At 44.1% G+C, this 17,388-nt stretch overlaps 1 protein-coding gene across 20 annotated transcripts in view; it reads left to right on the top strand.

The window, feature by feature from the left end:
- The window catches only part of SLC44A3 (solute carrier family 44 member 3), a 103,944-nt gene that overhangs the window by 35,911 nt on the left and 50,645 nt on the right, over positions 1 to 17,388 (top strand). For all 20 annotated transcript variants that reach the window (XM_085023915.1, XM_085023934.1, XM_085023931.1 and 17 more), the window contains one exon: positions 8,948 to 9,113. In XM_085023915.1, coding sequence (XP_084880041.1) covers positions 8,948 to 9,113 — 166 coding nt within the window. The remainder of the gene's footprint in view (positions 1 to 8,947; positions 9,114 to 17,388) is intronic.

The raw sequence follows: 17,388 nt of genomic DNA, 5'->3' as shown, positions 1-17,388 counted from the left end.
GCCGGGTGAGGCCTCAGGAGGCATGGCCAGGACCAGGGAGGGACCTTCCGCCAGCCTCCAGGGCGCCGCCACAGCCCACGGTCATTGTGGACCCTGGGTCTGGATGAAGGGAATGGGCTCTGTGGTTAAACCTCCACGCTTTGGAGCGGGACATCCTTTGATTCTTCAGTGCACGGATGTTGGGTGCGCGCCGTGGGGAGAGGCCCTGGGCCGGGCACTGGGACGAGTGGGGTGCTCTCTGCAAAGGATGGCAAAGGCCGAGGACCGAGCATCGCAGTAGCAGGACTTTGGGAGCTATGAGAGGGCTGAAACGAGCCCACCCCGCCCCTGCCCCATAAGTCAGGGAATGCCTCTCAGGATGGGCTAGAAACTACCAGAAGATCGGAAAGTATAGAAAGAAGCAAAGGGGATTTAGTGGGGTCAGAGCCAAGCACAGAAGAGGGCCTGGCCACAGAGGACAAGGCTGAGAGCTGCAGGCACAGTCCGAGAGGAACGCGCCCTAAGGCCAGCTCAGCGGGGGCAGGGGGGTGGGGAAGCTGCTAGCAGGGCCTCTTCAGGTCCTGCTCTTAGGCCCCACTGGGGCCATCAGATGGTTGAATGCGTTAATATTTTCATGTGTAAAAAAGAAAACAAGCAGAAAAAGCGAACCGAGGTTGGTCGGGTTTTGCCCAGATGAGCTCTTTGGTGATTGTTAACCAGTCTCTTCTGACTTGTCGGGGGATTGTCTCAATATCAAGGCCCCCCACTGATGACAGTAATTAGTCAGTTGGGACTTGTCTGCTATCAGCAATTATGACAGTGACTACTCAGGTCCCAGGAGAAAACATCAGTACAGGAAAACGGTGCCTGGGGAACCCAGTAGGTGCCCTTGGCAGGTTGGCAAGAGCCCAGCTGGTGGGATGGCCCCCAGTTACAGCAGGTGGGCGGGAAGCCCCGGGGCCTCAACAGTGGAGGAGGCCCATTGGTGGGGGGGTTCCTGTCCTGGCGGTACTGCCCTTAGAAGAGGCCAGCACTGGGGTGTGCTCAGCGCTCTAAGCCAAAGGACTGTGTTGGCAAGGAGGCAGCAGCCTCAGTTTCCCACCCAGGGACCCGGGACCCGGCTGGCTCTCAGCTTCCGTGTGTGTTCCCCCTCCAGGCTTCCTGTCTCCCGTCTCTGCAGTGGAAAAACGGTGCTTCATCTAGGCTGCCTCTAGGAGATGTGAGAGGGCTGCCCTGAGACCAGAGCTTCCGTTTGCAGATAGGGGACCATACGTGTTCCTTATATCAGGACCTAATGTAACTAAGGGGTTGTTAGCACCAGCATTGCTTTGGTGGTTTATCCTCTGCTCCGCGTGGCTTATTTGAGAACAGAGTCTAAAAGAAAATTGTCTTTTTTTCTTTTTAAGTTATCAGCCGTCTAGAAGATAACTGAATTATTTTACAAAAGCCTGCTAGTGGGAGTTCCCGTTGAGGCTCAGCGGAAATGAATCTGACTCGCATCCATGAGAATGCAGGTTCAATCCCTGACCTCGCTCAGTGGGTTAAGGATCCAGCGTTGCCGGGAGCTGTGGTGTGGGTTATAGATGTGGCTTGGATCCCACATTGCAATGGCTGTGGCATAGGCCCGAGGCTACAGCTCCGATTCGACCCCTAGCCTGGGAACCTCCATATGCTGCAGGTGGACCCTAAAAAAAAAAAGAAAAAAAAAAAAAAAGACCAGAAAAAGACTGCTAGTGCCCAGCCCTGTTCTAGGAATGACTGTGGAGGGAGATTGCATAAGAGAGATTTGAAACAGCCCCCGCTTTTCAAATTTATGGCTCCTGTGGGAAAGTCAAAGGAAAACCGTCTCCATGAACATCTCAGTGCCTTTGCACCTGCTGTGACCTTTGGAATTGGCTCTCCTTTCTAACTCTCAGCCCAACTTTCTACCCCAAACTGCTTGGAAAACTAGGCATTATTCAAGATTGGTGTTGAATGTTACACTTCTTTGACAATCTCCTGTAAATTCCCCAGGCATACTTACATATTTCTTCTTTATTTTTCCATGCATTTTTAACATGATTTGGTCTTGCAGCAAATATTCATCGAATGCCTGCTGTGTGGCTTGGGTACTGGAGATACAGCATTGAACAGCTAAAGGCACTAGTGAGTCGGGAAAGAGGACATAAACAGCAAATATATTATGTCAGGTGGTGGTAAGGCCTGGAAAGAACAGCGGTGCAGTGTATCGGCTTGTGTGTTGTCATCCCTCAGAGAAGGAACATTTGGAGGACAGGGACCGTGTCTTTTCGTTTCTAAGCTCAGTGCACAGCCCTCGAGTGCGTTCAGTGTGCGCTGAGTCAGTGAGTGTATTCACTTTGGTGTTGTATTAAATGAGATGTATACCAGGAGTTCCCCTCAAGGCTTAGCGGAAACGAATCTGACTAGCATCCGTGAGGACGCAGGTTCGACCCCTGGCCTCGCTCAGTAGGTTAAGGATCCGGTGTTGCCGTGAGCTGTGGCGTAGGTCGCAGACTCAGCTTGGATCTGGCATTGCTGTGACTGTGGTGTAGGCTGGCGGCTACAGCTCCAATTAGACCTCCAGCCTGGGAATCTCCATATGCCTTGGGTGCAGCCCTAAAAAAAAGACACACACACACACACAAAAAAAAAAAAAAAAAAAAGAGAGAGAAGAAAAGAAAAGAAATGAGATGTATACACAGAAAGAATTGGGTAAATTGCAGCTTCAATGCCAATGAGATTTTCTTCTCTTTTTCCCTAATCCTTGTGCTGTCAGAGCAGGAGCTGAGCCAGTGGGAGGCAGAGGCAGGATGGGTGTCAGCAGAACATTGAGCCAGTTCGCTGTAAGAGCCCAAGGCCACAGAATGTGCTAGAACATAGAACCTTTTGAAGTCGAGCCTGCATCCTTGTAGAAATTATCCCAACCAGCTGGACTACCTTTTGCATTGATCGTTAGCATCATTTCAAAAATGCTTTAAAGCTTGCGTGTAATACCCGTATTTACAGCTGGCTGCGTGATGCGTTTCCTCCGGGTCACAATGATGTCTAGGAAGACTTCTGGAAAACTGGCCTCGTGCCTTGATTTTTAAAATCGCATTATTATTTTCATTATTTCTCTCTTTTTTATTAAAGTATAGTCGATTTGCAATGTGTCTTCAATTTCTGTTGTACAGAAGAGTGACCCAGTCATACATATATGTACATTCTTTTTTTTTTTTCATACTTCCATCATATTCCAACCCAAAAGACTGGACCTAGTTCCCTGTGCTGTACAGCAGGACCCCATTGCTTACCCATTCCAAACATAACAGTTTGCATCTACGAACCCCAAACTCCCCATCCATCCCACTCCCTGCTCTCCCCGGCAACCACATGGCTGCTCTCCATGAGCATAATCTGTTTCTGTTTTGTAGACAGGATCATTCGTGCCACGTTTTAGATTCCACATGTAAGTGATAGCATGGGGTATTTGTCTTTCTTTCTGACTTACTCCACTTAGTATGAGAATCTCTAGTTGCTTCCATGTTGCTGCAAATGGCATTATTTTGTTCTTTTTTATGGTTGAGTAATATTCCATTGTGTATATATACCACATCGTCTTAGTCCATTCATCTGTTGATGGACATTTAAGTTGTTTCTGTGTCTTGGCTAATGTGAATAGTGCTGCAGTGAACATAGGGGTGCATGTGTCTCTTTGAATTGTAGCTTTGTCTGGATATTTGTCCAGCAGTGGGGTTGCTGGGTCATACGGTTGTTCTGTATTTAGTTTTCTGGGGTACCACCCTACTGTTTTCTACAGTGTTGTTCCAATTTGCATTCCTCTCTTTATGACAGGACATATCACTTGAGGAAGGTTGGTTCATTCTCTCATGCAGTCATTCATTCAACAAATATTTATTGAATATTTACTGTCTCAGACCCTATTATGGATGCTAGAGATACAGCTTTCCTTCCAATTTGAAAGCCAGAGGAAGGCTTTAAATACAATAAGTAAGTGAATTTTATAGTATATTAGAAGTCACTAAGTGGTATGGAGAAAAATGGAGCAGAGGAGAGTAATAGGAAATGCTTAGGAAGGGATGTGATTTTATTTTATTTTATTAAATTTTTTTTTTTTTCCTTTTCTAGGGCCGCTCCCACTGCACATGGAGGTAACCAGGCCAGGGGTCCAATCGGAGCTGTAGCCGCTGGCCTACACCAGAGCCACAGCAACACGGGATCCGAGCTGCATCTGCAACCCACACCACAGCTCACGGCAATGCCGGATCCTCAACCCACTGAGCAAGGCCGGGGATCTAACCCACAACCCCACGGTTCTTAGTAGGATTCACTAACCACTGCGCCATGATGGGAACTCCATGATTTTAAACTTAGTGACTGGGGAGGCCTCACTGAGCAGATCATTTGTGAGCAAAGATTAGAAGGAGGTGAGGGCAGAGCCCTGGGGTTCTATAAAGGAAGGGAAAATGCTCTAAGCCAAGGGGACCGCACAGAGCAGAGGTGCTGGGGATACAGCACGGAGGCCCGTTCAGCCCGAGGGGGCGAGAACGGTGTGGGCAGGGGTCAGAGAGAGCACGAGGTTGGATCCTAGGGCCTTGGAGGCCGTTGTGGGAACTTTGTTCCTGAGATGGGAAGTCCTTACAGCACTTGAAGCAGCGTAGTGATGTGTCTGACTTCCAGTGTAGTGGCGGTGGTCCCGAGAGGAGCGGATGGGGGCTTAGAAGGGGGTTTGATGGTGGGCGTGGTGTGGCACGTCGGATTCCGCGTCTGTGCTGAAGGACTTCCCGAGGGATGGGGGCCGTGAAAGAAAGGAGAAGGGCCTGACACTGGGGTTTTTTAGCTTCAGCAAATGGGAGATGGGACGGCCATCGGCTGAGAGGGGACAAGACTTTGGAGTGTTTTAGGGGGAGATAAGAAGTTCGATTTTAGTGGTGTCGACTGAGATGTCTTGGGCAGCGGCTGGAGAGGTCAAGTGGGCAGTTAGCTGTTTGAGTCCAAAGTTTCTGGAGAAGGCCCAGCTGGAAATCTACATTCGGGAATTGGAAGCATATAAATAGTACTTTAAAACATTAGATTCGAATGCGTGTAGAGAGAAAAGAAATCCGAGGACTGTGCTTTGGGGCGTGTCCCTGTCGTGAGGTCCTGGAGACGCGGCACAGTGAGGAAAGGAAGCGGAAGGGAGCGGCCAGTGGTGCCGTCCTGGGATGGGGTGAAGAGTCCAGCACATCAGAGGAGACCTAAGCGTTGACCATTGAAGTTGGCAGCATGGATGTGAGACAAGGTTTCAGAGACGTGTGGGGAGTGGATCATGGTAAGAGAAAGGCAGAGGGGAAGACGTGGAGAGAATAAGACACGATCTTGAGAAATGTGGCTGAAAAGGAACAGGGAAGCAGGAAGTGGAGGCAGAAAGGCAGTCAGGCATCGTGAGCTGATGAGCCATGGTTCAGCAGAGGGGAATATTTTGATGGAGCAAGAAAGGGAGAACTTCTAAGTGGTGTCTTCACGTAGGTGAGGAAGGGGATCTAGCAGGTTGGCTCACGGACAGTTTCTCACATTAAGGGGGTTCAACTGTGGACTCCTGTTCATGGGCAGAGGTGTCAGCAGAGGTTTTCTGATTGCTTCACTTTCTCAAAGAAACGGGAAGCGAGGTCATGACCCAGTGAGGAAGGGGAAAAGCTCCTTCCTAGAGGCTGGAGGAGAAGTTGTAAACAGCCCAGAAGCCAAGAGGAATAGAGGAACGTAGGGACATGTAAGTTCCTGGTGTTCACACTGATGGTTTCTTTGTTCTTTTTCCTTTCTTTTTTTTTTCTTTTTGCTTTTTGGGGCTGCCCCTGCGGCATATGGAAGTTCCCAGCTAGGGGCTGAATCGGAGCTGCAGCTACTGGCCCACGCCACAGCGACAGCAATGCCAGATCCGAGCCGCATCTGCAGCCTACACCACAGCTCGCGGCAACGCTGGATCCTTACCCCACTGAGCAAGGCCAGGGATCGAACCCACAACCTCATGGTTCCTAGTCGGATTTGTTCCCACTGCACTGCAACAGGAGCGCCCACTCTGATGGTTTCTTGATGATTTTTTTATTTGTCTTTTTCACCCCCTCCCCCCAGTAATTACTGTCCAGCATGACCCTAGCATGCAGTATATGCTAAATAAATATTTGTTGATTTCAGAATCAGAGTCATATCCACCTATATCTCAGTTACAGCTAACTCTCTACTGACCTTATAGTTCCTCAGCACCTACCTGTTTAACCCCCATAGCAGCTCCATGTACGGCATTTAGAACCATGAGAGCTCATGGAATCAACAAGGAGTGAGAATTAGGTAAGCCTTCAGATCTCAGATGATGACACAGAGGTTTTCAAAGGTCCCATAACCTCACAACCTGCCCAAGGCCGGTCTGCCATAGGGGACAGTGCAGAGATTTGAATCTCAGTCCCCAAGCCTGTAAGCTCTGTTCCTGGGCTCAGCTTGTCTTCCCTCCTCATCTTTGCAGGGAGAGAACTCAGGCCCAGGTCGCTTAGCACGTGTGTCAAAGCTGAGATGGGAACCAAGCCCTCTCCCAGTTCAGTGCCCTTTCCACCCCCATGCCCCGGGCACCCTGGTGGTGGGAGCTGTGTTGTGAAGGTCCTCGGTAACAAAGCAGCTGCTCTTTGGACGCGAGGGGCTCTTGCCTGCACCGGCCCGGCCGTCCAGGAGAGGGCAGCCGTGCGCACCAACACCCCCGACACACCACCCCCCCCAAAGGCTGCTGCTTCCTAAGCCTTCACCCGGAAGCCAGAGCAACCGATTCCTCCCAGAATGTTTGCTTAAAGCAGTGGTTCTCAAGCAGCGGTTTTGTCCCCCAGGTGGCATTTGGCAATGTTTGGAGACATTTGGGGTTGTCAAAACTGGAGGATGGGAGGGAGGAAGCTCCTGGCATCTAGTGGGTAGAGGCCAGGGAAGCTGCTAAACATGCTACAAATGCACAGCACAGCCCCCACGCCCACCCCCCCAGCAATGCCAGCTGCCGTGTGGGGAGGATGAAAAACCCTGACCTAAAGGAAGGTCTGTAAATAGCCTGGTATCTCTGCACCGGAAGAATAGGGAGGCGATGCTTTCGCCAAGGATGTTCAGAAGCAAGAACAGCTTGTGGGTTCAGCGTCTGTGGGGAGGGCCACGGGTCCAAGGGTGCACGGACCGTGAGTTATCCCTTTAGCCCAGCTCTGCTGGCTGACTGTCACCATCAGCGTGCCAGGCTGGGATGTGGGCCAATGTGCCGTTGGCTGCAGAGGTCAGACTCGACGCAGGATGCGCCCCCCCTTAGCACTCTCTGTTTTTACCTGCCTTTCATCTGTCGAGGAAGTCAGCCGTCCTCCACCCCCACCAACCCAAGTCGGATGCCGTAGACCTGTTCCTGCAAAGTGCAGTCTGTCCCGGGCACTGTGGCCACCTGGGGGCAGCAGTGTGCGTGTTGGTTCTTCCACTCACCTCATTTACCTTTGCATGAGAGGTCACCTCCTTTGGGGCTGGGAATGCTTTTCTGAAACACACCCATTTTGGAAAAGCATCAGGATTGGTCAGTGCCTTACCTGACACCGAGATTGCCTCCAAGCCAGAATGAGCCCAGTGTTGAATAAAATATTAACTTCTCTCTGCACACCAGGCTGCTGCACCGCTTCTCACAATGTGACTCTTGTTCAGAGGACACAGAGTGTAAGTTACTGAGACCGGCCTCTGTCTATGGTATCAGCTTGCCCTGCAGCCTGATTAGCTTCTCCCACTTCCTTTGCCCAGGCCCTTACTGTGCATGTCACAGACACAGGAGTTAGGAGCCTAAATGAACTGTATAGTTATGAAAGGAAATATGAAACTGTGTTTAACTGGTCTTCAAGTGGTAGGTCTTGTCATGTTTTTTTTTTTTTTTTTTTTTTTTTGGCTGCAACTGCAGCATATAGAAATTCTAGGCCAGGGATTGAACCCATGCCACAGCAGTGACAATGCCAGGTCCTTCACCTACTGAGCCACGAGGGAACTCCTAAGTATCATCTTCTTTCTTATAGTAGTTTATTTAAAATATACAGTAGAAGACATCTAGAAATCAAATGCAGTCACAGAGCATTTGGGATTTGGTTTATATCAGACCCAGATGGAAGGGAATTGAATTGCAGAGCTAATTCAAGGGCTTTTTTTTTTTTTTTTTTTGCTTTTTAGGCCACACCTGTAGCGTATGGAATGGAAGTTCCCAGGCTAGGGATTGAATCAGAACTGTTGCTGCCGGCCTACACCACAGCCACAGCAACACCAGATCCTTAACCCACTGATCAAGGCCTAGGATCAAACCCACGTCCTCATGGATACTAGTTGGTTTGTTACCACTGAGCCACGTTGGGAACTCCCCGGTAGGCATTATAAATGCACTGGAAGAGTTTTCTCTTGAAGTGGAATCTGAGATGGACCCCTTTGAAATCAGTGAAGATCTTTGTCTCTTACAAATTTTTGGTGAGGTAGGGGTCTCTCATGCAGTCCTGATGGCTTTGTGTGCCTTCGTCAACATAAGTTTTGTTGGAATCACAAGGTGGTGTGGTGGAATGACCATGGGTTTTAGAGTCCATTGTGCCCAGTCGTACATTCTCCCTCCATGGATCGTGAGCAGTGAGACTTTGCAACAGTCGCTTGACTCTTCCAAACCTCAGTTTTCACATCTGTAAAGTGGGGTGAGTATTAGAGTGAGGATCAGATGTCTTGCAGATTGCCTACCACTCAGTCATCGTAAGTATCCCTGTTGACATTATCCATAAGCTAAATACAACGTAGGTTCTCAAGTTTTACTTTTGCTGTGAGGGTCTTAAATTATGGTGGGTGCTTCAAGCTTGACTTTGGCATCTGTGTTTCATGTAATGCCCAGGCACGAGGCAGCATGGCCCGTTGAATCTTCTTCCAGGTTTAGGAAAGCAGGTGTAAAATATGTTTGTGTTTTAAATTTTAGGAGCTGCACAAGTTGTCGAAGGCGGCCAAGTGGAATACAAGCCTCTTTCGGGCATTCGGTATATGTGGTGGTACCATTTAATTGGCCTCATCTGGACTAGCGAATTCATCCTGGTGTGCCAGCAGATGACCATAGCTGGGGCAGTGGTTACGTGTTATTTCAACAGGTAGGTCTAGCGGGCTGCTCTTATTGGTTTGTCTGTGTGCTTCATGTTGTGTATCTCAAAGACGATTTAGAGCTTTGGCGTGACCCCTCCAAACGGGATTGGCCAAGAGACTGTGCTCCAATAGGCAGGGTACTCATTCGGCAGTAAAGTGAAGTGTTATGTCTAAAATCTATCACATTTCCAGCCTCTTCTGTGTTAAGTTAGAAAATCCAGGGAGTTCCTATCCCAGCTCAGCGAAAATGAACCTCACTAGTATCCATGAGGACGTAGGTTCAATCCCTGGCCTCACTCAGTGGGTTAAGGATCTGGTGTTGCCGTGAGCTGTGGTGTAGGTCACAGACACGGCTTGGATCCTGCATTGCTGTGGCTGTGGTGTAGGCTGGCAGCTGTGGCTCCGATTTGACCCCTAGCCTGGGAACCTCCATATGCTGCGGGTGTGGCCCTAGAAAAACACACACAAAAAAAAGAGAGAGGGAGAAAGAAAGAAAAAGAAGGAAGAGAGGGAGGAAAGGAAAGGAAAGGAAAGGAAAGGAAAGGAAGGAAGGAAGGAAGAAAAGAAAGAAAGAAAGAAAGAAAGAAAGAAAGAAAGAAAGAAAGAAAGAAAAGGAGGGAGGGAAGGAAGAAACAAAGAAAGGAAAGGAAAGAAAGAAAGAAAAAGAAAATCCAGAAGGAAGCCAAACAGGGAAGTAATCATCCTGCTTAGAATTGAAAGACATGGGAAGGGCTGACTCCTCTGTCAATATCCGTTCTTACTGACTTCAGTCTTTGTAAACTTACTCATCTGTTTGGAACACACTTCAGTAAATTCTATGAGCATCATTTTATCCCATATGAAATGAGGAGAATATTTGCTTAGAAAATAATTTGAAATCCGAAGGGAATTGTATGTGACTATAAAATATCGTTTGTGTTCATATAGTTAAGTATGAGTGAATTAATTACTTGCTTCTCCGTTCAGTATAGTACTTATTTAAGTGTTTACCCTCCATTGTCTTGATGAGATAGGGGAGGACAGAAGTGTAAACACACACACACACACACACACACACACACACACACAACCTCAACCCTTTACCCCTTGTGTGTGTATGACTCTCCATGGGGCAAAGATAAAACCACAGACAAGACGAGCACAGCCAGTACAATGACAGGGTCAGACTTAGAACAGGAAGTTTACTCCCGATGGGGCTGTTCCTCCTCTAATCTCTCAGACTAAATGAGTAGAAAAACAAGAGGGTTTGTGGGGGCAACAAAGTCAACCAGGGATGATTCACGCCCTAGAGCAATTATCTCCCAAAGATAAGGAGCACTGTGGGTTTTATTAAGAGGGGCTTTTGGGGCACCTCCATCATTAGAGACCCTGTAGGATGCCCAGAGGCCTGGAGCCCTTGGCACTGAGAACCTTCAAGCCGCTGGAGGGGGTGGTGTGTGTGCTTGCTCCTGGGTAGAGGAGCAAAAATTATTCTAACAGCAGGTCACATCCCTCTGACAGCAGTGATTTTGGACAATTTTAGAACCACAAAATCAAAGCATTTTCAATGAGGGCTTTTGACTTAACTTCCAGTGAAGTGTATCTATGTACCACCTAACCCTCCTCCCATTCCAATGCCTCTTCCCAAATCATGAAAGAACAAAAAAAGCATAAACATGCAACGGCAGCAGGAAACAGAGGCCATGATAGCAGATAAGTAACATCATCCAAGCCTTGAAAGCTGAAGAGAGGATGGGTGAGTAATGACTCTGAGAAGACTGGAGAAACCTAGAATCGTTTATCTCTGTGTGTTCGGGGGGAGAGGAGGCTGGTTTGAGCCACAGAAACCTAGAGAGGCTCAGGAATTTGAGTGTAAAATGTGCTTCCAGAGATGAGTTAAGGATCTTCCCAGGGCCCTCCTCTGCACCAGCAGGAGATGGGAGCTTTGCTCTCTGGAGAGGTCATCAGAGAGTGTCTGGATGTGTGGCACCTGGCACAGCTGAGGCTGGAGCAAGGCTCTGTGCTGAAAGAAGGGGAAGCGAGTAAAAGTCTAAATACTGAATAGTATTCTACCTACTACCAAGCTGCACTCCACACCTCAGCCCCTAGGATGTGGACAGCCAGGCAGGAGATCATTGGATTCTTCTTTGAATAAATTGTCTAATCCGAGGAAAAGACCTACAGGTGGTGCCATGTGGGGGTCTCCCAATGAAATGACCTGGTTCCCTGACTCTGAACCAGCTAGTAAAACCAGTCAACAGTCACCAGTCAATAGTCACCCTTGCATAGAAACTCCAACTCACTCTTCAGTGTCTCACTCTTAAATATGAACTGGTAATCAGTAATTATTAAATATTTGAAGAAGCCTTTAGTGAAAGAAAAAGGTCAAAATGAACAAAACAAACAAAAATAGTTTAGGGAAATAGGTACAATGCAGGTGGCAGAAAGAAACTGCAAACAAACAAGCAAACAAACAAAACACCACCAACAACAGTTATAATATACTCAGAGAACCAAGAAATTCTTAAATTCCATAAAGAACCAAAAAAAAAAATTGTGAAAGAACAAGAAGTACCTCTTTGTAATTAAAAATATGATTGCAAAGGTGAAGATTTTCTATTAGAGGATTAAAATATAAAGTTGAAGAACTCTTCTAGAAGGTAATACAAAAAGAGATGGAAAATAGGAGAGATTTACAAGTTAAAGGATAATATAGGACACTCAGCAGCTGACTAGTAGGAGTTCCAGAAATAGAGAACAAAGGAGAAAGAAGGGAAGAAATTAACAAACTTTCCCAGAGCTAGAGGACATGAGTAAAGAAAAGATCCCAAAAACTTTAGAGAGAAAAACAGATCACAGGCTAGAAGAAGAACTAGAATGGGTAAAAGACCTATATTCTGAAACTATAAAACACTGAAGGAAATTAAAACTGATACAAAGAAATGGAAAGATATCCTGTGTTCATGGGTTGGAAGAATTAATACTGTTAAAATGTCCATACTGCCCGAAGCAATCTACAGCTTTAATGCAATTCCTATCAAAATATCCATGACATTTTTCATAGAAATAGAAGAAATAACCCTAAAATTTATATGGAACCACCAAAAATCCAAAATAGCCAGAGTACTCTTGGAAAAAAAGAACAAAGCTGGAGGTATCACACTCCTGACTTCAGATTATACTACAAAACTACAGTAGTTAAAACTACAAAGCTACGATGGCACAAAAATGGATATATAGTTCAATGGAACAAAATAGAAAGCCTAGAAATAAACCCATGCACTTATAGTCAATTCATCTATGACAAAGGGGGCAATATACAATGGGGAAAAGAGAGTCTCTGATAATTGGTGCTGGGAAAACTGGACAAGAAGATGTCAGAGAATGAAATTAGAACATTTTTTTCATACCATAGCAAAAATAAACTCAAAATGGATTAAAAATCCAAATGTAAGACTGGAAACCATAAAACTTCTAGAAGAAACCATAGGCATAACACTCTGACATAGGTTGTAATAATATGTATTTTTTTGGATCTGTCTCCTCAGAAGAAGGAGACAAAAGCAAAAATAAACAAAGGGGACCTAATTAGACTTAAAAGCTTCTGCACAGCAAAGGAAATAAAATAAAAAGACAACCTACTGAACAGGAGAAAATATTTGCAGATCCTATGACTGATAAAAAGTTAATATCCAAAATATATCAAGAACTCATACAATTCAATATAAAAAAAAAGTTAAAAATGGGCAAATGACCTAAATAAACATTCTTCCAAAGAAGACATACAGATGGTCATCAGGCACATGAAACGATGCTCAACATCTCTAGTCATCAGAGAAATGCAAATCAAAACCACAGTGAGATATCATCTCACAACATTCAGAATGGCTGTTGTCAAAAAGACCACAAATGATAAATGTTGGTAAGGATATGGAGAAAAGAGAACCCAAGTACACTGTTGGTGGGAATGTAAATTGATGCAGCCACTATGGAAAAAAAGTATGGAGGCTCTTTAAAAAACTAAAAATAGAACTACCATATGACTCACAATTCCACTGTGGGGTATATATCCAAAGAAAATGAAAACACTAATTTGAGAAGATATATGCATCCCAATGTTCAAGCAGCATTATTTACAACAGCCAAGATATGGAAGCAACCTAAGTGTCCAGAAACATATGAATAAGTAAAGAATATATGTAAACACGTGCACACACACACACAATGGAATATTACCCATAATAAAACACAGATTTTGCCATTTGCAACAATATGGTGGACCTGGAGGGCATTATGCTTAGTGAAATAATTTAGAGAAAGGCAAATATTGTACGTTATCACATATCTATAATATGAAAAATAAAATAATGAATATAACTATTAGAAACAGACTTACAGATACAGAGAACAAATTAGTGGCTATCAGGAAAGGGAAGGGGAGAGGAGTAAGATGGGTTATGGGATTAAGTACAAACTATTATGTATAAAATAAGTAGGCTACAAGGATATATCCTACAGCACAGGAAATATAGCCAATGTTTCATAATAACATAAATGGAGTATAATCAATAAAATATTGAATCACTATGTTGTATGCTTAAAACTAATATAATATTGTAAATCATATGTATTTCAATTAAAATTTTTATAATGGTTTTTATTTTTTCCATTATAGCATGTTTACAGTGTTCTGTCAGTTTTCCACTATACAACATAGTGACCCAGTTACACATACATATATACATTCTTTTTTCTCACATTATCATGCTCTGTCATAAGTGACTAAACATAGTTCCCAGTGTGACACAGCAGGATCTCATTGCTTATCCATTCCAAAGGCAATAGTTTGCATCTATTAACCCCAAATTCCCAGTCCATCCCACTCCCTCCCCCTTCACCTTGGCAACCACAAGTCTGTTCTCCATGTCCATGATTTTCTTTTCTGTGGAAAGGTTCATTTGTGCTATATATTAGATTCCAGATATGTGATATCATATGGTATTTGTCTTTCTCTTTCACTTAGTATGAGAGTCTCTAATTCCATCCATGTTTCTGCAAATGGCATTATTTTGTTCTTTTTTATGGCTGAGTAGTAGTCCATTGTGTATGCATATACCACTTCTTCCCAATCCATTCATCTGTCAATGAACATTTAGGTTGTTTCCATCTCTTGGCTCTTGTGAATGGTGCTACAATGAACATGTGGGTGCATGTGTCTTTTTCAGGGAAAGTTTTGTCTGGATATGTGCCCAAGAGTGGGATTGCTAGGTCATATGGTAGTTCTATGCATAGATTTCTAAGGTACCTCCATACCGTTCTCCATAGTGGTTGTACCAGCTTACATTCCAACCAAGAGTGCAGGAGGGTTCCCTTTTCTCCACACCCCCAACAGCATTTGTTATTTGTGGGCTTATTAATGATGGCCATTCTGACGGGTGTGAGGTGGTACCTCATAGCAGTTTTGATTTTCATTTCTCTAATAATCAGTGATGTTGAACATTTTTTCATGTGCTTGTTGGCTATCTGTATATCTCCTTGGGAGAAATGTCTATTCAGGTCTTGTGCGCATTTTTCCGTTGGCTTGTTGGCTTTTTTGCTGTTGAGTTGTATAAATTGTTTGTATATTTTAGAGGTTAAGCCCTTGTCCGTTGCATCATTCGAAGCTATTTTCTCCCATTCCATAAGTTGTCTTTTTTGTTTTTTTATGGTTTCCTTTGCTGTGCAAAAGCTTGTCAGTTTGATGAGGTCCCATTTCTTTTTATTTCTGTTTATTTTTGCTTTTATTTCTGCTTTTATTTTTGCTTTTATTTCTGTTGCCTTGGGAGAGTGACCTGAGGAAACACTTGAAAGGTTGATGTCAGAGGATGTTTTGCTGATGTTCTCTTCTAGGAGTTTGATGGTGTCCTGTCTTACGTTTAAGTCTTAAAGCCATTTTGTGTTTATTTTTGTGCATGGTGTGTGGGTGCGTTCTAGTTTCATTGATTTACATGCAGCTGTCCATTTTCCCAGCACCACTTGCTGAAAAGGCTGTCTTTTTCCTATTTTATATTTTTGCCTCCTTTGTCAAAGATTAATTGACTATAGGTGTCTACTTCAATTAAAATGCAATTCAATTTAAAAAGAACCAGAATGGGGTCTGATGTTCAACAGCAACTCTAAACCGGGAGGACAGCAGGACAAGGCTGTCAAAAGTCTAAGGAAGAATTATTTCCAACCTAGAATTCTATATCTATTCATACTGTCAGCCAAGGGTAAAGAGGAATAAAGTCCTGTTCATGTTAACATCCCAACAGATTTTCTCCCCACATCCTTTTTTCCACTAAAACTAAGTAAGCCAAGGAGGAAGATATGAGTTTAAGGAAAAGTGCTCTAGCACAGTGAAGAAGAAAAGGATATTCCCAGGAGGGTACATACTGATCAAGTGTAGAAAACATCCAGTCCATGGAGGAGCAGAAGAACAGTGGGCTCCAGCAGGAATGTCTCCAAGGAGGAAAAAAAGGAAACTGAGAAAATATCAGATGTGTTCAAACATGTAGAGAAAAGATTTTATACTTCTGTGAAGCATTTGGTGAAGCCCATGGAAAACCAAGCAAAGAAAAACCATGAAACAATTAATTATTAACCTCAGGAAAAACCAGAAGTTGCATAGAAAAGGAAGTATAATCAGAATACACTCCTTGGATCAGTTGTGAATATTATTTATGTACTGATTATGTAAACGCTAAGCATTAAAACATACTCAATGGTGAAAGAGTAAAAGTTTTTTCTTTAAGATTAGGAACAAGACAGGAGTGCCCATTCTTACCATTCCTGTTCAACATAGTATTGGGAGGTCCTAGCCAGAATAACCAAGTGAGCAGAAGAAAAAAATGCATCTAAATCAGAAGGGAAGAAGTAGAATTGTTTTTGTTTGCAGATGACATGATCTTAAATATAGAAAACCCTAAAGACTCCCCCGCCCCAAAATTGTTAGACTAATCAATGAATTCAGTAAAGTTGCAGGATACAACTTTATGAAGAAAACAGTTGCATTTCTATACTCCAACAACAAAAAATCTGAAAATAAAGAAAACCATCCCATTCACAATAGCATTGACAACAAAATACTGAGGATTAAAGTTAACCAAGGAGATGAAAGATCTGTGTACCGAAAACTGTAAGACTCTGATGAAAGAAATGAAATTCACAAACAAATGGAAAGATATCCTGTGTTCATGGATTAGAAGAATTAATATTGTTAAAGTATCCGTATTACCCAAATCCACCTATAGATTCAATGCATTCCCTATCAAAATTCCAATTACATTTTCCACAGAAATAGAAAAAAAATCCTAAAATTTGTATGGAATCACAAAAGATCCCAAATAGCCAAAGCAATCTTGAGAAAGAAGAGCCCACGTGGAAGCATCACACTTCCTGATTTCAAACTATACCACAAAGCTAAAATAATCCCAACAGTATGATGCTGGCATAAAAATTGACCCATAGCTCAATGGAAGAGAATTGAGATCCTGGAAGGGGAAAGGAGATAATCTCTTTAATAAACAGTTCTGGAGAAACTGGATAACCACATGAAGAAGAATGAAATTAGACCCCTATGTTACACCACTCACAAAAATTTTTTCAAAGTGGTTTAAAGACTTAAACATAAGACCTGAAACCATAAAACTCCTAGAAGAAAACATAAAGGAAAATCTCCTTGACATCAGTTCTTAGAAACAATTTTTTGAATATGATACCAAAAGTATAAGCAACAAAAGCAAACATTAATGAGACTACATCAAGCATAAAGCTCTACACAGTTAAAGAAAAATCAACAAAATGAGAAAGCAACCTATGGAATGGGAGAAAATATTTACAAATCATATCTGAGAAGCATTAATATCCATAATATATAAAGAACCCATACAACTCAATAGCAAAAAAAAGAAAAAAATCCAGTTAAAAGTTTGGCAGAGGAACTGAATAGACATTTTTTGAAGAGACATACAAATGGCCAACAGGTACGCAAAAAGGTGGTCAGCATCACTGACCATCAGGGAAACGCTGACCAGAACTGCAGTGTGATAACACCTCATGCCTGGTAGAATGGCTGTCATCCAAAACACCAGAGAGGAGTTCCTGCTGTGGCTCAGCAGTAATGAACCTGACTAGGAACCATGAGGATGAGGTTCGCTCCTTGGCCTCGCTCAGGGGGCTAAGTATCTGGCACTGCTGGGAGCTGTGGTGAGGGGGCAGAAGCAGCTCAGATATGGCGTTGCTGTGGCTGTGGTGTGGGCCAGCAACTGTAGCTCCAATTCAGCC

This window comes from Sus scrofa, chromosome 4 (genome assembly GCF_054392235.1).
Source record: "Sus scrofa isolate SSC_HxYL_T2T_F1_AM1 chromosome 4, Sscrofa_HxYL_maternal_Yorkshire_Landrace_v2.0, whole genome shotgun sequence".
NCBI classification, from domain to species: domain Eukaryota; kingdom Metazoa; phylum Chordata; class Mammalia; order Artiodactyla; family Suidae; genus Sus; species Sus scrofa.
Note: the sequence above shows the minus strand (reverse complement) of the source record. Positions and strands in the feature narration are given on the sequence as shown.